The sequence below is a fragment of the Gracilinanus agilis genome, chromosome 4 (genome assembly GCF_016433145.1).
Source record: "Gracilinanus agilis isolate LMUSP501 chromosome 4, AgileGrace, whole genome shotgun sequence".
NCBI classification, from domain to species: domain Eukaryota; kingdom Metazoa; phylum Chordata; class Mammalia; order Didelphimorphia; family Didelphidae; genus Gracilinanus; species Gracilinanus agilis.
Genome location: NC_058133.1, coordinates 169,021,715 through 169,042,735, shown reverse-complemented (window position 1 = coordinate 169,042,735; position 21,021 = coordinate 169,021,715). Strand labels below are relative to the sequence as shown.

General features: G+C 40.9%; 1 protein-coding gene across 1 annotated transcript in view; it reads left to right on the top strand.

Annotated features, from left to right (window-relative positions):
* The window catches only part of IL6R (interleukin 6 receptor), a 59,592-nt gene that overhangs the window by 3,611 nt on the left and 34,960 nt on the right, over positions 1-21,021 (top strand). The window contains exon 2 of the mRNA XM_044674733.1: positions 17,931-18,179. Coding sequence (XP_044530668.1) covers positions 17,931-18,179 — 249 coding nt within the window. The remainder of the gene's footprint in view (positions 1-17,930; positions 18,180-21,021) is intronic.

Sequence of the window (21,021 nt, the reverse complement as noted above, 5' to 3'; positions counted from 1 at the left end):
ATATATATATATATATATATATATATATATATATATATATATATATATATCTGTCCTTCCTGCTGTACTGTCCCCATCCAATCACATCTGAAGCACATTGTTCTATTCTGGGAGCTGCACCATAGGAAGCATACTGATAAACTGGAGAAAAGAGGGCGACCATAATGGAGTTTGTGTCATTTGAGAAGGGGTTGAAAGAACTAAGGATTCTTAGCTTGAAGAAGAGGCTTAGAGGAAACATAAAACTGTTTTCACATGTCTAAACGGCTATCACATGGAAGAGGGATTCAACTTGTTCCCTTGGCCCCAGAGAGCAGAGCTCTGAGCAATGCATGGAATTTTCAAAAAGCCAAACTTGGTCTTAATTTAAGGAAATTCTTCCAAACTTAGAATGGTCCCAAAGTGGAATGGACTTCCTTGGGAGATAGTGGGTTCCCCATTCTTGGAAAATCAGTTGGGAGGTATATTGCAGAGGTTATAGCTTTATTTTTTGAGTTGGGGAAGATGAGATGAATCCCCAAGTCTCTTTAATTCAGAGATTCTGTGATCCCAAGCTTGCCTCCCTGGGAGACAAGGGGAGGGGTGGAGATTTGAGATTTAGTCATTTTTTAGTCATCAAAACCAGAGCTTCCAGGGCTCAGTCTTTCCCTCAGGGGTTTCCTTTGGTGGTTTACCCATTTTTCATTCCACCAATCCCCTTCAATAATGAGCTCACAGGTAGGCATGCCAAAGATGTGCTGTTTCAAAGAACCTTACACACACACACAGATGCATATGTGTGTGCCCTGGAGGCAATAAAAAGGCTCCTGACCTCATGCTCTTGTAATCTAACCAAAGAGAGGAGAGTGACATATATCTGGAGTATTTCAAGTGATTGCTAGAAAGCACTCTTATGTGTTTTCTCATTTGATCATCAAACATTCCTATGAAATTATTATTGTAGGAATTATTATCCTCATTTTACATATGGGACCTGTTGACTAAAGTCCTCCTCTGATGTCTTCTTGGGGTTTGCAAATGACTCCCAGAGTTTTTGAAAGTCACAACAGTGGTAGGACCTTGGGCAGATCTACCATGTTGGAAAAACTTCAGATTCAGGCCAGGGATATCTGTCATCCTTAGATCAACCTAGGAAAGTGCAGAGCAGCTCATCACCGAGGGGCTGGCTGCCAAGTGACAAATTTTTGTGATTCTATGAACCCAAGTTCTTCTGATTCCAAAACTAGTGTTTTCCCCAACATCCTGATGCCTTAAAAACTCAGTCCAGGGGCAGCTAGGTGGCACAGTAAATAGAGCTCCTGATCTGGATTCTGGAAGACCTGGGTTCAAATATGACCTCAGATACTTCCTGGCTTTGTGACCCTGGGCAAGTCACTTAACCCTAATGTCCTAGCCCTTGCCACACTTCTGCCTTAGAATTGATACTAAGACATAAGGTAAGGATTTAAAAAAGATGTCTTAGTCCACAGGCCTTTCTCGTAGATGCTGACTGTTGAAGGAGGTAGTATGGCTTAATGGAAAGGATAGTGTAAGAGCCATGATATGGGGGCAAGAATATTGATTTTTGAAGGTTGAGGACCAGGGCTGACTTACTCATCATGTGTCTTGGGAGCAATATATTTTATAACTCTGGCTCTGGGCTTCTTCATCCTACTGCTGAGAGATTTGGGGAATCTTCAAAGTCCCTTCCACCTCAAAATCTATATCCTTTTACTATACGACCGAGAAAATGTAAATTTGAGTCCCTTTTTGCTAACTATCAGCTGCACGATCCTGGCAACTCACTACTTCACTTGGCCTTAGTTTTCTCATCTGTGAATTAGGAATAATTACTTCACTGTAAAGCCAAGGGTATTGGGAGGAAAATGTTTTGAAGAAACTAAATTGTCCCTGGGAGCTATTATAGGCTCTTAGATTTAGAGATGGAAGGCATCTTAGAGGTCATCTCATCTATCTTTCTTTTATAGCTGAGGAAACTGGGGCATGGGGAATTAACTGATTTGCCCAAGGTCACATGGCTAGTAAGTGGTAGCTAGGATTTGAACACATATCCTTTCATTCTGAATCTTTCCTTTCCAGATGCGGAGATGTGCATATTGCACAATACTCCCTACTCATTATGGGTGAATTCTTATAGCCTACCTCAGTGATGGCAAACCTATGACACGTGTGTCACACACATATCCATTTTCGATGACACCTGGCTGCATACAGAGAAGTATGGGGCTGCATGCCAAGGATGAAACATTTGCCGTAGTGTAGTGTAGACACTCTGTGTACATAGATGACAATTCTACCTATATTCATTTACCTATTTTGGTTTATTAAAAACAGTTATATATTACAATGATAAATTTTTGTTATTTAAACTATAAATATCACAAAATTATGGTTTTTTTCTTGAAGTGACACGCCACTCAAGTTATGCTCAGTTTTTTGGCGAATTTTGACACACCAAGGGATTATACAGCAACACTGTGATAGACTTAGTTACTCTCAGCAGTACAATGATCCAGGACAGTTCTGTGGGATTTATAACAAAGAAGAGAAAGAACTCTGGAGAAAGAATTGATGGAGTCAGAATGTAGATCAGAGCATGCGATTCTTCACTTGAGTTTTTTTGGTTTTTGTTTTGGGATTCTGGCTTTATATGATTATCTTCTATTCTCTTGTACAAAAGAACAATACAGAAATATGTTTTGCATATCAATACATGTATAACCCAGATCAAATTGCTCACAGCTTCTGGAAGAGAGAGGGAAGAGAGAGGGAAGGGAAGGAAGGAGATAGTTTGGGTTATATAATTTTGGAAAACTTATGTGGAAATTTATTATTACATCTAATTGGTAAAATAAAAATATCTTTATAATAAAATAGGGATTATACAAGGTAAATTGTAAATATTGTGTTTCAGCTTCACCAATATACTTTTAAGCTTTAATAGCTATCTACTGCATCACTTAGCTCCCCATAATACAATGTATGATAACACGATATAATAAAATGATATATGATATGATATAACATGACATCTAATACAATATAATTTAATATAATATGACATTATACAATATACTTTAATACAAGATAATATAACATAATGTTGGCACAAATGAATATGCATATCAACTTATGTTTAAAGCAACCCCTGATCCAGATCTAGAGATAGGAGGTCCTGGGTTCAAATCTGGCCTCAGATACTTCCTAGCTGTGTGACCCTGGGCAAGTAACATACTTTGTTTATCTCAGTTTCCTCATCTGTAAAATGAGCTGGAAAAAGAAACAGTGAATCACTCCAGTACCTTTGCCAAGAAAACCTCGAATGAGATCACAAAGCACCAGACAGCACTGAAAATGATTGAACAACAGGTATAATAAAGATGATAACGCAATCTAACCTAGTCTACACACACAAAAAAAGAAAACCTGTGCCTCAGCTCACCAACATCATCCCCTACTGTCCTACTCTCCCAACTTTCCCCTATTGATAATGTTTACTAAGTAAATACATTTTCTCATTTCATTCTTAAAATTACACTGCAAGAGAGATGCTATTATTATCCCCCTTTTCCTTGTGAGAAACTGAGGCCACACAGATTTTGAGTTTCTGACACAGGATTCAAACCTGGGACATCCTGATTTTGAGAGCAGCCCTCTATTTACTATGTTATATGGTCCTTTTTAGGAGCAGGGATGTTATTGTGGAAGGAGCACAAAACGGGAAATTGAGGTTGCTAGCCCAGGCCCTCCACAAGTTTGCAGAAGTCAGGATTTTTTGGGCTTCAGTTTTCACAACCATAAAATGGGGCCAGTGATACTGGATTATAGGGATCCTTATAGCTCTAATAGCATGTCCTTGTGGTTATTTTGGAAAACCCCTAAGTCTAAATTTATACTCTTCTTTGTGGAGAGATGATTTCAGCTGGGAATGGGGAAGTAGAGTAGGTATGAAGAATTCAGCTTAAGAGGGAAGCCTAAAGACAAACTTCTCTATAATTTTGTTGAGGTCTTTTCCTGCCCTTTCTACTTATATTAAAAAAAACAACAACAAAACTCTTACCTTCCATATTAGAATCAATACTGTATATTGGTTCCAAAGCAGAAGAGAGATAAAGGCTAGACAATGGGGGTTTAGTGACTTGACCAGGGTCACACAGCTAGGAAGTGTCTGAGGTCAGATTTGAACCTAGGACCTTCCTATCATAGGTCTGGTTCTCAATCCACTTCACCACTAAGCTATTCCACTACTTTCATTCTTAACATTCTACTCTGTTGGTTTTTGTGGATATTGGTCAGTTGTGTCCGACTCTTCGTGATTCCACAGACCATACATAGTGCACTAGGTCCTTCTGTCCACCACTATTTCTCAAAGTCTGTCCAAGTTCATGTTCATTGTTTCCTTGACACAGTCCATCTGCCTCAACCTCAGCCATCCCCCCTTTCCTTTTGCCTTCAATTTTCCCAACACCAGGTCCTAAATTTAGAGAAGTCCAGGACTGGAGTCTGCCTAATAATAGTTTACCAGGATGGACATAGTGCATGGATTGGGGGAGAAATGGGGAATAGGGAATAGAGTTCTAGCTCTTCTGGAGGCTTAATTCTGTTTCCTCTCTCCTCCAACATTAATCTTGGTGTGACAAGATGTGAATTCTAGTTTTAGTTCTGTGCTACGTGACTGCAGGCAACTCACTTTACTTTTTTGAGACTTAATTTTCTCATCTGTAAAATGGGTATAATACTTAATATTTCCTCCCTCACAGAGTTGTTGTGAGGAAAACACTAAGCTGGAAAATGTGAGCTCAATGAAGGGATGCCCACTCCCTCTCCCTCACCTCCCCAAAGCCCAAGTAGTGAGTCAGTGAAAGGAGGACAGTTAGGGGTAGGTAGGGTTAATGCTGAGAGTTAGGGAAATGGAGTTTATCAGAATAATCTGAGCCAGGAGAATTATTTTACTTCCCCCTTATCTAACATCTTGTTTTTGGAGATATAGTAGAGAGACTTGGACTGGAAGTCAGAAGATTTGGCTTCTCCTTCTAGGCTGGCCACTGACTAGGTGGTGCAGTGGATAGAACAGTGGGGTCTGGAGTCAGGAAGACTCCTCTTTATGAGTTCAACTTTGGCCTCAGATGCTTCCTAGCTTTGAGACCCTGGGCAGGTCACTTAACCCCAATTGCCTAGCCCTCATTGCTTTTCTGTTTTGGAACTGATACTTAGTATGGATTCTAAGACAGAAAGAAAAAAGTTTTAAATTTAAAATTCTTTTAAAAATATGAAACAGTGATCTTAAATAGACCCTATGATAATGTAAAAATGGGTCATGTCATATGAATAAAATGAAATATTATTGTGTAGTAAGAAATGACAAATAAGAGGAATTCAGAGAAATGTGGGAAGATTTATATGAACTGATGCAGAAGGAAATAAGTACATATTAAAAAGAACAATATACACAATGAACTCCAACAAATGCAAATTGAAAAGATCTCTGAAAGAAAACCTGAGCTCTGAGCCAAACATTAATGGTCCTAGAGAACAGATGGTGAAATATTTTCTCAGAGTGGAGATGGGGGAGGGGACAACAAAGTCACAATATTGTATACATTGTCAGATATGGTGTTTTGTTTAATTATTTTTCTTTGTTACAAGAAAATTTTGGAGGGGCTACATGATAATTTTCTCCAAGTATTCAAAAGGAAAAGATCATAAGCTTGTCATATTCTCCCCAGTTGGGTAGAACTAGATATAATAGGACAGCTAGGGGACATAGTGGTTAGAGTGTTGGATCTGGCGTCAGAAAAATTCATCTTCATGAGTTCAAATCTGGCCTCAGACAGTTCCTAGCTGTGCGATGCTGTGAAAGCTAGTAAACATTTTTTTACCTCAGTTTTCTCATCTGTAAAATGAATTGGAGAAGGAAATGGCAAGCCACTCCAGTTTTTGCCAAGAAAACCCCAAATGAAATTATAAGAAATCAAACAAGATTGAAAAATGACTACACAACAAAGCATAGTGAGTGGAATTTGCAAGGAGGAAAATTTAGGTTTCGTGTAAGGAAAAGTTTTCTAAGATTTAGAGGTATCCGAAAGTGGAATGGGCTCCCTTAGGATGTAGTGGTACCCCTGGCACCAGAAATCTTCAAAGAATGGATGGAACCCAAAAAGGAAACAGTTCCTGCTCTCAAAGAGCTTATATTCTGTAGGAGGAAAACAACACATATATTGATAAATAAGTACAAATACATACAAAATAAATAACAATGTAATTTGGGAAGGAGGAGAGGATACTAACAACTAGAGTGGGACAATTAAGGTAGGTCTCATGCAGGAGGTACCACTTGAGTTGAGCATTGAAGGAAATAAGAAGGAAATAAGTGGAGGTGAGGGAGGCAGCTAGGTGACTCAGTGGACTGAGAGCCAGGCCTAAAGATGGGAGGGTTCAAATCTAGCCTAAGACATTTCCTAGCTGTGTGATCCTGGGCAAGTCACTTAACCCCCTTACCACTCTTCTGCCATAGAACTAATATTGATTCTAAGATGGAAGGTAAGGGTTTTGTTTTGTTTTTAATTTTTTAAGGGTTTAAAAAAAAAGAAGTGGAGGTGAGGAGAGAGTACATTCTAGTCCTGGGGGACAGTCTGTGGAAAATCACAGAGATGGGAAATAGAATATTATGAATGGGGAATTGCAAAAAATCCAGTTTAGCTGGAATATAAAATATGTGAAGGCAAATAATGTGCAATAACCCTGGGAAGGTAGGTAGAAGTCGGGTTGTAAAGGTTCTAAATGCTAAACAGACAAATGTGTGTATTATCTTGGCTACCACACGGAATCAATGAAGCTTCTTGAGCAGGGGAGTGACGAGCTCTGGCCCCGGCTTTAGGAATACTGATTTAGCAGTGGTATGGAGGATGGATTAGAGAAGGGAGAGGCTTGACGCAGGTCTCTTCCAACTCTTGAGCTTCAGTTTGCCAAAATGACTTGCTTTTTATCTCATTGTAAAGTGTGTTGAGCCAAATTTCAAACCGAGGTCTCCTGAGTACTCTGTCTTCTTATGACATTTCTCTGCCTCTTCCCCAAGGGCTCCTCCCTTGGCTTCCTTTCAAAGATGGTCATTCTCAAGCTGCTACCTTACATGGGGCACCGGGAAGGACTAGAAGTTGTGTCCCTCTCCTCCCTCATTCCCCTAATTTAGAAAACTCTGCTTGTTCTTGTATCCAATCCCAACGTGCCTGATATCTAATCTCTAACATTTCCAGGGGAGTAAACTGGGAATTTCTAAAATCCGAGGAGCCAGAAACAAATTAGAGACACCTGACTCTCTCAACGTCTCTGAGTCACCACCTGTAGATTAACTTTGGTGGAGCTCACAGGAGCCACAATCTCTGTCTTCAAGCGATTTATAATTTATTGGACAGATATAACAAGAACCATGGAGCCAAGATAAATATTTATACGTACAAACTAGAGGATGTCCCAGATGTGCAGACATATTATTAGTGGAGAAGCAGCCAGTGTGCCTTGGAACAGGAGTTTGATTATTGGAGTGGTGTTTAGGGAAGGTTTAGGCAAGTGGAAACTTGATTCTTGGAAGATGTTAGGGGCATGGATTCCAAACTAGGCTTTCGGTTTTCATCCATGAAAGAATCCTTTGCTTTCTGTGTATTCATTCATAGGATTTAAAGGTAGAAGGGACCTTAGAGATAATCTAGTTCAATCCCCCTCATTTTACTGATGGAGAAACTAAGATGGGGACGGGGGAGAGACCAATGACTTGCCCAAGCAGATGGTAGCACTGTGATTCAGATATCAGTCTCTTAAATCCAAATCTAATGCTTTTTCCCCCCATTACAACAAGCTTTCTGACTATACCACACCCTTATCTGACAAATACTTGTTAAGAATCTACTAGGACAGGGGCAGCTAGGTGGCTCAGTGGATTGAGAGCCAGGCCTAGAGATGAGAGGTCATGGGTTCAAATCTGGTCTCAGATACTTCCTAGCTGTGTGACCCTGGGCAAGTCACTTATCTCCCATTGCCTAGCATTTATACCTCTTCTGCCCTGGAACTAATACATAGTATTGATTCTAAGCCATAAAGTAAAGGCTAAAAGAAATAAAAAAAGAACCTACTCTGAGCAAGAGATCATTGAATAAGCCTATTAGGAAATTTATGACCGTTCATGACCTCCATAGACCATAGTATGCCAATGCTGGCCAGAGGGTTTTCTTAGCAGTGATACCGGAGTGGTTTGCCATTTCCTCTAGATCATTTTATAGATGAGGAAACTGAGGCAAATGGGGTTAAGTGACTTATCCATGGTCACACAGCTAGTGTCTGTGGTTGGATTTGAATTCAGGTCTTCCTTACTCCAGGCCTAGCACTCTATCCACTGAGCCACCTGGCTGCCACAAAGGTTAGGAACCTTAGATGTCATTTAATCCAACCCTTCATTTAAAATGGGTCCCTGAGAAATTAGCTGGCTTGGAGAAGGTCACCTGGCTATTTAGTGACTGAGCCTGAACTCAAATGTTTATTTCTTGACCCAAATAGTGTTATTTCCACCATTCTGGGCATCCTGAAGAAGTGAAAAGGAAGTAGAAATCTGGAAACTGACATACTGCCTCTGGGAGGGATTAAGTAGAATCAATCCATAGATCAATCAAGAAGCATTTCTTAGGAGCCCTTTCTATGTGCCAGATGCTGTCCTAGGTGTTGATGATACAAAGAGAAGAAATGAAATTTTTTTTGTTCCTTCCCCCAAGGAGAGAATCTGCGGAAACACGTCAAAGTATAAGATGGAACAAGACATATGCAAAGTAATACAAGATGATGTCAGGTGTGTAGGAGGCACTGAGGGGAGAGGAAAAGCTTGAAGAAAGGCATCGTAAGATGGGGAGGTGAGGAGGGGGTGCATTCTAGGCATGGGGACAGTCTAGACAAAGGCATGAAGGCAGGAGATAGAATGGAATAGGTGAGGATGAGAGCAAGAAAGCAAATTTAGCTATTCTAGAGAAAGTGTGAAGAGGAGTAAATTTATATAATAAATCTGGAAATATAAGTTGGAGCCAGGGGAGTGGAGACTTTTAAATGCCAAATTTAAATAATAATAAAAATATTGTATATAACATATTCATGTAAATAAATATAATTTTAATTTAAAAAGTTTAATTAAAATTTAAACAATAAAACATTTTCTATAAATAAACATATTTGTATATAAATATATAAATAAATGTAATATATTTATGTATAAATATTTCAAGAAATAAATATAAAATACATTTATGCATAAATATATAAATAAACAAACTATAAATTCATATATGTTTATATAAATAAATATAAAATATATTATATATAAACATTTGTCTAAATAAATATAAAATATATTTATATATAAATTAATATAAATTTTAATTTAAAATTTTAAGTTAGAAGGCAGCTGGGTGGCTCAGTGGACTGAGAATCAGGCCCAGAGACAGGAGGTCCTAGGTTCAAATCTGACCTCAGACACTTCCTAGCTAGGTGACCCTGGGCAAGACACTTAACTGCCCTTGCCTAGCTCTTACCACTATTCTGCCTTGGAACCAATATATGGCATTGATTCTAAGATGGAAAGTAAGGTTTAAATTTTTTAATTAAAAATTTAAATAAAATATTTTATACATAAATATCTATATACATAAATATAAATTTATGTTATATATAAATGTCTATATAAATATGAAATATATCTGCACATAAATATAAAATATGTATTTATGCATAAATATTAAAAATACATAAATAAATATAAAATTAAATAATTGAAATAATTTAAAAAGAAATAATAGAAAATAAGTAGAGCTTATTTGAAGCATTTAGGTGATACAGTGGCTAGAGCACTGGGCTTGGAATCAGAAAGACTCATTTTCATGAGTTCAAATCTGGCTTCAGATACTAGCTGTGTGATCTTGGGCAAGTCACTTAACCCTATTGGCCTAAGTTTCCTCATCTGTCCAATAAGCTGGAGAAGGAAATGATTAACCACTTCAGTACCTCTGCCAAGAAAACCCTAAATGTGATCATAGAGTCAAACATAACTGAAATGACACAATAACAACAAAGTGCTTATTGACAAAGGAAATGATTAGTCAGTTCTTAACTTTAGGAAACAGAAAGAGAAAAGCTAGGAGACTCGCTTTCCTTATTAACCACCCCACCAAGATTTCTGTGGCAGCACTACTATGGGCATGGGAAGACCTTACCTCTTCCTTCACATCTCAGGACCCAATGGGTGCTTTTTTTTGCAAGATTTATAGGCACGGTTAACAGGAAATGATAAAAAGAGGGAGGAGAAATTTGTAGAAAAGATAAGGATTTGTATACAATCTTAAGGAGAAAGATGACAGTAAAGAGCTGGGAGATATGGGGTGAAAAGGAAGGAGAAAGGGAGGTAGGAGTTCAGGGATGGAGACAATCTCCCTAAGTGTGTCCATTTGTTAACTGGTCCTGTGAGATGAAATTCAAACTCTTCCTTCCCCAACCTCAAAGAGAGCTAGGCAGAGAAGCGCTGGGTTTGGAACTGAGGCCTGATTTCAACTTCTATGACCCTGGGCTAACCCTAGAACCTGTGTGGTCTTAGTTTCTTTGTCTGAAAAATGAGGATGTTAGATTGGATTATATCAAAGATCCCTTCCAGTTCTTAGATGCTGTGATTCTTTGGTTTTGCTCAGATTGTTGGGTTTCATTGTTGTTCAGTGGAGTCTGACTCTTTGTGACCCCATTCAGGGTTTTCTTGGCAAATCTACTGGAGTGGTTTGCCATTTCCTTCTCCAGCTCATTTTACAGATAGGGAAACTGAGGCAAACAGAGTTAAGTAACTTGTCCAGGGTCACCCAGCTAGTATCTGAGGCTGGATTTGAACCCAGAAAAATGAAACTTCCTGACTCCACACTGCACCACCTAGCTGCCCCCATATTTCTGGGTAAAGAAACCTACATTTAATTTTATAAACTTACCATTATTGATTAGGAACCATATTCCATTGTGTGGCAGGCCCAGGGGATGCAAAGTTTAGATATGACATAATCCATGCCTAGCAGAGGTTAGCTACTTGAAAGACCAGCTAGCTTCTTTAGCTTTAAAGTGCACAAAGTTCTTTACATATATGCAAGGTGTCTGCCAAATTTTAGTGCAGATTTAAGATGTTCTAGCTTAAAACAGCACTAAGATTTTGGGGACACCCTGTATTATGGCATTTTATCAACCCCAGCAATATAAATGATATTCTCAGATGAAGAAACTGAAGTCACTGAAGATAGAGATTAAGTGATTTGTCAAGGGTCAGATAACTGGTGTCAGAGATATGATTTGAACTCAGGTCTTCCTGAGTCCAAGTCCTGGGTTCTATCCACTAGGCCATCTAGCACATGCAGAAATAGTTATACTATAAATTAATATATGATACATGTGGAAAAGAAGGACAAAGAAATTGTTGTGTGAGGTCTGCGGATCAGAGGCTTCCTTCCCTTCCCTAAGTCTCCAGCTGCTGGAGGCTTCTGTTCTTGGCACCCATCCCCCTTCTGATCAAAGGTTCTCTTCCTGAAATAAGACTCTTCCTTGCCTCCTCTTTGGCCACATCTCAAATCCTATCAGGCTACAACCTGAGAGGATAGGAGGGTGAGGTTGCAGGAAGCTGTGAGGTCATTCGGTTGGTCCAGCCCATGACCTTAAGCTCCTGCTCTGGACCACGGGGCTGCTGGGATTAGCAGCCACGAGCTAATTCTCTTGCTTTGGCCCAGTTAGCCGCTTACATAAATGGGACTGGGAATCAGAGGTTTGTTTTTGTTGGCACGGAGCATAAGGGATCTGTGTGAGAGAGTTGGGAAATATGTGTTTGTGTTCTTCTCTAGTTTTAATGTTCACAAGTGTACATGGAGAGAGAGGGTAAAAAAATGAAGATGACTGCCTCCACCCCACTCTCTCCATTCCCCAAACCCACAACCAGAAGCCAAGAATGGGGAAGGTCAGGACTGACCCCAGTTCTTTGGCCTTCGCCATAAAATCCAAAGAATGTGGGGCATTTATCACTTGGCTGGGTGAATCCTGCCCCACCAGGGAGCTGGGATTCTAGCAGCTCCAGGTACAAAAGGCTTAATTTCCAGAGACTGATCCAAGTTCTTTGGAGCCTTAGGCAAGGCACTGATTTCCTTTTCTTTGAGGGAAAACCCAAGGAGGTGGTGGAAACGTCCTTCCCTAGAGAGCTTGGGGAATCCAGTAATTGTTACGAGTCAGAGCTGGGCCAGAGCCAGGTCTTCTTAGAATTAGAGAATAAGAGTTGGCCCTGCCGTTATCCCAAGATTAAAATGAAGTACCTGCCTTCGGCATGATGTGTGATGTGCAGCTGGGGTTGAACCAGTCATTCTCTCTGCCCTCTGAGAGCACACAGGTTGAGAGGGACAATCCTGCCGTGGGCAGGGAGAGATACCAATGCTCAATAGCCAGCCGAGAATCAATGTTTGCTGTATAACTTATATCAAATTGTTCACTGCCTCAGAAAGAGGGCTGGGGAAGGGATTTGGAACTCAAAATGTTAGAAAGTAAATGCTAAAAATTGTTTTGGTATGTAACTGGGAAAAATAAAACATGACTGGAGTTAGAAAGGAATTAATATTTGCCTATCTGCCCAGGCCAATCCGATGAGAGTTTATTAAGGACTTGCTTCATGCAAGGAATTATGCTAGGTTCTGAGAACACGAGAGGAAAGCCAGGCTCGAAGGAGCTTCCATCCTTCTGGAGGGACAGAGCAGGTCAATGGGTAAAGAATAAATAAGCACAACCATTTGAGGACCCCGATTCTACCCCAATTGATTGATAATCAATTAGACTGATAAGGGAAGGAGAGATTTAATTGAATAAAATGGGGAATTTTGTCACTATACATTTAGAAATGTGGCATAATTAATAATAAGTGTGACAGAGGCATCTAGATGGCTCAGTGGATAGAGAATAAGGCCTGAAGTCCGAGAAGGTCTGGTTTCAGACCCTTCCTAGCTGTGTGGCCCAGGATGAGTCCCTTAACTCCAATTACCTAGCCCTTACCACTCTTCTGCCTTGGAACCATACTTCGAATCTATTCTATTCTATTTTAAATAATAATATATAATTTATTATTATATATGTAAACATATATGAATATATTTTAGAGATTTAGGTAGAAAATGACTCGTCTAAGGCCACACACACAGGGAGTGAGCGGCTGGACCCAGAGGGAGAAAACGGAAAAGCTGTGTCAATACTTGTCTAGTGTGCGGGAAGGGGTGTGCGGAGGAATAAACAAACTGTCTCTAAGAGAGTCTGAACATTGTGCTCTGCCGAGGAAGGCGGGTCTCCATTCAAAGCCCAACTGGCTGAGTTGTTGAGCCAACAACCTCGGACGCTCATTTGTGGGCTGTTTGCTCACAGTCAGGAGGAACAGAATTCGTAGCCCTCCTCCGGGCTCTGTCTCCACCCCTTCATCCCTCTCTGCGCCAGGATAAGTTTAGAAAGAGGAATGTCTCTCCACACCTCCCCTGCACAGGGTGGAGGTGTTGGCGTTTATGGGGACAGCAAACAACAGTTCCCGGCCTCCCAGAGGCGGGTCTCCAGGGCTGAGTGCTGGACAGAGCCACGAAGGGATGCTCGCTGAAGCATTCTCCTGGCCTCTCCGACAAATATTGACACACACTTCCCCTCCCTTTCTGTGGGGGCCAAACTCTGGGAGGGTCCTGGCCAGAGACGAAGGAGCAAACATGGACAGATGGGAAGATCAATAATCTGAGCTCCAGTCCACCCACAACGAGGCTCGAGAAAGCCCATCTTTAGGTCAGTCTGGCATGAAGAAGGTCAGTCCTGAAGAGGAAATGGGGGGCCTTCAGGCGGGCTCCATAGAATTGCCCCATAGAGAAAGTCTCAAATCTAGAAAGTTAAAACTCTATCTGATGGGGCGAAGGATTCATGAAGGCTCTCTACGATGGAGAATTTTGATCTCCCCACCCCACTATGTTTCCTGATCTTTCACCTTCTGAACTATCCTCTAAAGGGGTAGTGAGCTGGTGGTCTAGCACATAGAATACAAGCCTGGAATCAGGGAAGATCTGAGTTCACATGTGGCCTCAGACACTTTCTAGCTCTGTGACTCTGAGCAAATTGCTTCACTGCTGTCTGCCTCAGTTTCTCCAATGGTGAAATGAATATGATAATAATAACTACCTTACAGGGTTGTTTTTAAGATCAAAGGAGATAGTACTTGCAAAAAACCCTTCTCTCTGTGCCTGGCACAGAGTATTAGATAAATGCGTATTCCCTTTCCATGGAGAAAGGAGGAAGGGCTACAAAGTTTCTCAGTGAATGTTTGAAAGAAAAAGTATTTATTAAGTGTGTATTACACACAAAACACTGTGACAAGTGGTGAGGCTACAAATAGAAAAGAAAGACAATCCCTGCTTTCAAGGAGCTCACATTCTAACAGGAGACAACACAGCTGTGGGGTTCAGTAGCAGGGCAGATGGCAAGCCCCAGTGGTTTTGAGGGTACAGAAGTAGGGAAGATGGTAATGCCTGGGGGTTTGGAGGTTGACTGTAGCAGGATAAGACAGCTAGATTCTTCCAAGCTTCTTTCAAGAATGATCTTCATGTTTAAGGTCAAGCATCAAAGGATCACAATATTAGGCTTAAAAAGAACTTTAGAGATCATCTGATCCATCCTCCTTATTTTACAGATAAGGAAACTGAGATCCAGGGAAAAAGAGTGATCAAACAGGGAATAGGTGGCAGAGAGGCTAACCTCCCTACAGAGGGGGAGATGGAAGCAAAGAGAACTTTAAGAGACTTGCTTGGACTCACCCAATCACTTGGTGACTAGTATCCAAGTGTCCTCCTCAGTGCAAGGCTTTCCCAACTAATAAGAAGAGTGGTGTAGTGGAAAGAACTCTAGGTTGGAGGCAGGAGACCTGGATTTAATACTTACTAGTTGTGTGACCACAGGAAGGTCACCCCACCTTTCTGAGCCTTAGTGTCCTTCTCTGTAGTGGGTAGTGGTAAGAATCATTTCTTGACACACTATTTGTGACAACAAGTCTTTGAAAAATTTTAGTGCATTTTTTTTGGGAGAGATCTGTGTTTTCTTTTCTTTTTTTAAAAAACTCTTACCTTCCATCTTGGAATCAATAGTGTGTATTGGCTCTAAGGCAGAAGAGTAGTAAGGGCTAGGCAATGGGGGTCAAGTGACTTGCCCAGAGTCACACAGCTAGGAAGTGTCTGAGGCCAGATTTGAACCTAGGACCCTCCCGTCTTTGGCCCTGGTTCTCAATCCACCAGGCCACCTAGCTACCCCCAAGGGACTGTGTTTTCTTTTGCAACATAGCTAATTTGGAAATATTCTGCATGACTGCATATGCATAATCTCTATCAAATCACTTGCCTTCTCAAGGAGGGGATGAAGGAGGGGGGAGGAAGAGAATTTTGAACTCAAAATTTAAATAAGCAAATATTAAAATTTTTGTTTACATATAATTGGGGAAAATTTTTAAAAAGAATATAAATCTTAGGGAAATATTGAAACGTGAGTTGTGACCTGTAAGAGTAAATTTGGCAATGGAGTAAGAGGAAGAAACAATTCAAAAAACCTATATAACTGTAAGGTAACTTCAAGGCTGATTCAAGGCCTCCCTTCATAGTACCTGACACCCCCAGATCTATCTCTCAATGAATACAGAGCTTGCCTCCAACACTGCTGGTCCCACCTTAGATTCAGTTAGAGATTGTGGTTCCTATCCTGAGTCCTCCTTTGGCTTCTAGATGCCAAAAGTGTTTGATGTCCCAGTTTTGATAGTGTGGAAAGAAAGCCCAAAAGTACTGTTGCTAAAGGACACAGCTTTATGGAGAGATGTAGGGAGGTATGTGTTGAGAATAAACATAGATCCTCTCATGTGGCTGGAGGCCAAGATACAGGTTGAGGTCCAAGGATGTGAAAAGTCAGCACCTTTTGGTCAACAGGAGATAGGGGATGTTTCGGTGCCATAGAATAATAATAATAATGGCTGACCCAAAGATAGACTGGTATTGGGGGAAGAGATAAAGAAAGGAAAGAAAGGAAGGAAGGAAATCAGGAAAGAAGAAAGAAAACTAGGACCAAGAGGGGAGGGCAGGGCAGGATGTTGGAGTCTGTTCTGAGTGGCCAGGAGGAACCATGGGGACACTTTGCACATGGCATAGAGGAGCCCCAAAGAGGAAGTGGAAATTGCCAAAGAGACATGGGGGCTGCTTCATAATCTTGTCTAAGGCTGGCCCTGTAGCTGAGGTCCCTTCAGTCCAGGTGTTTATTATCTAGTTTAGACACCTGAAAAACACCCATTGAATGCAGAGTTTCTTTAGTCTCTGGAGCCCAGACTTGCCCAGAGACCTTCCTTCAAGCAGTGATTCTAAAATCAGAAGTTGGATTTTTGTAGAGGTAGTCCAAGGACTTGCTTTGGGATAATAACATTTCCGAACTCTTAATAATAGGTCTTGTCTGTGTCACCTCTCCAATCCATCCATCCTTCACATGTCACTGCCTGAAGCATCTTCCTAAAACACTGCTAGGATCATGTCATCCCTCTACTCAAAAACTCTCTAGGTCTCCCAGAATTAAATATCAACTCCTGCCTCTAGCATTCAAGAACTTCTATAATCAGGTTCCAGCTCATGTTATTGCTTTTCCCATACCCCACCATCTGGCAAGCAGGATTGACCTCCTTCCCCCATTTTTTAATTACTCTTGTGTGTGTCTTTGTTCCCTATTTTAAAGAGAACATTGTGTACAGGAGAACACATTTTTAGGGGGTATGCCACCCCAATCTCAATCAATTTCCAGTCCTCTTTTCCTTTAAGGCCAGCTCATGTGCTGCCAATAGGTAGGTAAGGAGAGAGAGAGAGAGAGAGAGAGAGAGAGAGAGAGAGAGAGAGAGAGCTAGATGGACNAGAGAGAGAGAGAGAGAGAGAGAGAGAGAGAGAGAGAGAGAGAGAGATGGCTAGATGGACAGATAGATAGAGCTAGAGATAGATAGATGGAAATAGATATAGATAGGTAGGTAGATGAGATGTTCATATATCTGTATTTACATTTATAGCATATAGCTATATTTACACATATATCTTTTTATTTCCAGCAAAGAATATAATGCTCTGCATACAACAGTTTGTTGAACAACTCAATGACTCAAACTCTGGTCCTCCCAACTTCATATCTATTGCTCATTCGATTACATTGTGAAGGAGATGTCAGCTATTACACTGCAAAGTCCCAGGTCCAACCAATAGCAACATCTCTCTGTGAATTTCCCCTGAGATCTAAGAATGCCCTCTGTTCCCTAGTAATATACCTAAACAGCATGCCCAGTTGAGGTGGAAACAAAATGGGACAGCAGGGTGGCTCTGAATCAAGAGCTAGAATGGGTTTAAATGTGATCTTAGATACTTCCTAGATGTGCGATCCTAGGCAAGTCACTTAACCCCCATTGCCTAGTCCTTGACGTTTTTCTCCCTTAGAATTGATACTAAGAGGGAATGTTTTTTTGTTTGTTTGTTTGTTTGTTTTTAAGAGAGATTTAGCTCATGTCCCTGCCTCTACCAGGCTTCCTAGCTAGTTGCTAGTGCCCCCCCCCGAAATTAATTTGTATTAATCTTGTAGATATTTTCAATTTACTCATCGTTGTCCAGGTTGTCCCCCTCCCTTCCATTAGAATGTAAACTCCTTAAAGGCAGAGATGGTATAATTTTTATATCTTTGTTTTCCCAGCACTTAGCATGCCTAGTAGGAGTTTAAGAAATGTTTGTTGAATGAATGAATGAATGAATGAATGGGTTGGCATGGATGATGTCAAAGGTCTCTCCTAGTCTAGAGTTTTATGATTCTATATCTCCTCCCTTCCACAGATGTGCCAGGTGATATACTGACCCAGGTACCTGGTGCCCCCATCACTCTGACCTGCTTGGATGGGGAGCTAAAGAATAATGCCACCATTCACTGGACACTGGAGGACAAGCCTATTGGCCCACAGCTTGGTCAAAGGGAGATGGTGGGGGGCAAGCTATTATTGAGGTCTGTGCAGTACAATGACTCGGGAAACTATACCTGCTACCTGGATGGCAGCCCAGTGAGGACCTTACCTCTGCTAGTGGTTGGTGAGTAATGCCCCCAGCTTTGTTCTGCCACCATTCTTTTATTTCTTTTTATTTTAAAACATTTTCCCATGTTTCCATGATTTATTTTCTTTCCCTCCTCCCTCCCAGAGCCCACAAGCACTTCCACTGGGTTGTACAAATGTTATCACTGGATACCTATTTCCATATTATTCGTTTTTGCTATAAAGCCTAAACCCCAAATCACATACCCATATATACATGTGATAAGTGATGTCACATGTTTTGCTTTTGCATTTCTATTCCCTTAGTTTTTTCTTTCAAAGTTCTGCCACCATTCTTTTGGAAGCTCCTTCAATACATCCTGCATTGCCTTAAAGGCCTAGGGACCTCGCTCAAATTCAACTTCATAATGCTGTTGGGCTAAACTTCCTTAGAGTTTAAACTTCTGGCTCCCTACTGACTGCTGGGTTAAATTTTGATTCTTTTCATTGGCATTCAAGACCCTCCATAATCCAGTGCTACCTTCCACCTCACCACCCCCAGCTTTCCTGAATTATTTTATGTTACCTGCTTCTACATTTCTAATTTCAGACCAAATTGGACAATTTTCCTCCTATCCCCCAATATACACCAACTTCAGTACTTTTGATTATTCTACTTCTTATGCCTGTGATATCCTTTGCCCCTTTTTGCCTACTGAATTTCTATCTAGTCTCTAAAGCCGACCTGAAATGCCATCCCTTTCCAAAAGCCTTTTAAAAACCATTAACTTCCATCCTAGAATTAATACTATGTGTTGGTTCCAAAGCAGAAGAGTGCTAAGGGCTAGGAAATCGGGGTCAAGAGATTTGCCCAGGGTCACCTAGCTAGGAAGTATCTGGGGTCAGATTTGAATGCAGGACCTCCTGGCTCAAGGACTGCCTCCCATTCCACTGAGCCACCTAACTCCCTCTGAAAAGCCTTCTTCAAACTCTCTTGCCATTGCCAACCTTCTTTCTTAAACCTTACATGGAGAATTTTGCTTGGCATCTTTCTAATGCACTTGTGTAAAATTGGGTTTTAGACTTATGTGTGCTTGTATTATTATATTCTCTTTCTAAACTGTATACCTCATGAGGGCAGAGACCTTTTCATATTTAAACTTGCCATCTTCCTTGGTGCTTCGCACTGTGTGTAGACATTTGTTGATTGAACGCTTTCAGATATATGCCATACCTGAAAAGATCTCTTTAATATCCTATTATTTACTTGGACCAAGAAATTACAGGAAAAGCCTATTATATTTGCCAGCAAGTAACAAGATACTGGAGAATATTCTGGCTCTTGGCTGGGCCAGGTATTTTGGAGCTAAAGACCTAAAGAGCTCAGATCTCTGCTCATATACTAGCTTAGCTTGTTTGGGCTCAACTGATGCTGGAAATATACTGCCTCTTGAGGATAGCTAGGTAACTCTGTGGTTTGAGAGCTAGTCCTAGGTTAAAATCTGGCCTTGGATATTTCCTAGCTGTGTGATCCTGGGCAAGGTCACTTAACCCCCATTGCAGAGCCCTTACCACTCTTCTTTCTGCCTTGGGACACATACACAAAATTGATTCCAAGATGGAAGGTAAAGGCAAAAATAAAAAAAAGAAATATATGCTTCCTTCTCTCATGTGTTATCTCAATGACCTGGAAGACATCTTAAATAACAAAAGGAGGGGGGCAGTTAGGTGGCTCGGTGGATACAGGCCTGAAGGCAGGAGGTCCTGGGTTCAAATCTGGTCCCAGACATTTCCTAGCTGTGTGACCCTGGGCAAGTCACTTAACCCTCATTGCCTAGCCCTTACCAATATTCTGCCTTGGAACCAAGACACAGTATTGCCTCCAAGATGGAAGGGAAGGATTTTTTAAAAAATAGTAAAAGGAAAGGGAGAATCTCTTCTGGATATAGGCTATTTTAGCATCATGACTTGCACTAGGTACTCAGGAGTTAGGATCTGAACTTGAAGAGGACTGGTGTCCATCCTAGTGCCTGGTGCTTAGTAGATACTTACCAGAGAGTGCCAGCCTTTAAAAAGCACTTGCTATGTGCCAGGCATGGGTAGCTAGATGATTCAGGGGATAGAGTACTGGGCCTGAAGTCAGGAAGACTCATCTTCATGAATTCAAATTTGGCTTCTGATGTTTACCATTTGGGTGGCCCTGGATAAGTCACTTCTCCCTGTTTTGCTTCAGTTTCCTCTTCTATAAAATGAACCAGAGAAGAAAATGGCCAACTACTCCAATAACTCTGCCAAGAAAACTCCAAATAGGGCCATGGAGAATTGGACAATGAATGGCAAAAATGTGCCAGGCACTGGGCTACTAAATGCTGAGGATACAAATACCAGCAAGCCCTCAAAGAGCCTACATTCTAATGGGGTAAGATAATACATAAAGAGGAGTTAGAAAGAAGAGGGGCACAAGGGTCTTGGCATGGCTCGGAAATGGCCTCAAGTTAGTAGAGCCTTGGACCTTAGCAAGATAAGATGAAAGCAGATCTGTGACTGATTGATTATGGCAAACATAATTAGAACATAAATACAAAGGACAGCTGGGCTTGGAGTGAATCTTTTTTTTAAAAAACATTTATTAATATTTATTTTTTAGAAAAGTTAACATAGTTACATAATTCATGCTCTTACTTTCCCCTTCACCCCCTGAGCTTCCCCCCCCACCATGGTTGATGCGTATTTCCACTGGTTTTAACATGTGTCATTGATCAAGACCTATTTCCAAATAGCTGATAGTTGCATTGGTGTGGTAGTTTCAAGTCTACACCCCCAATCATGTCCGCCTCAACCCATGTGTTCAAGCAGTTGTTTTTCTTCTGTTTCCACTCCTGTAGATCTTCCTCTGAACG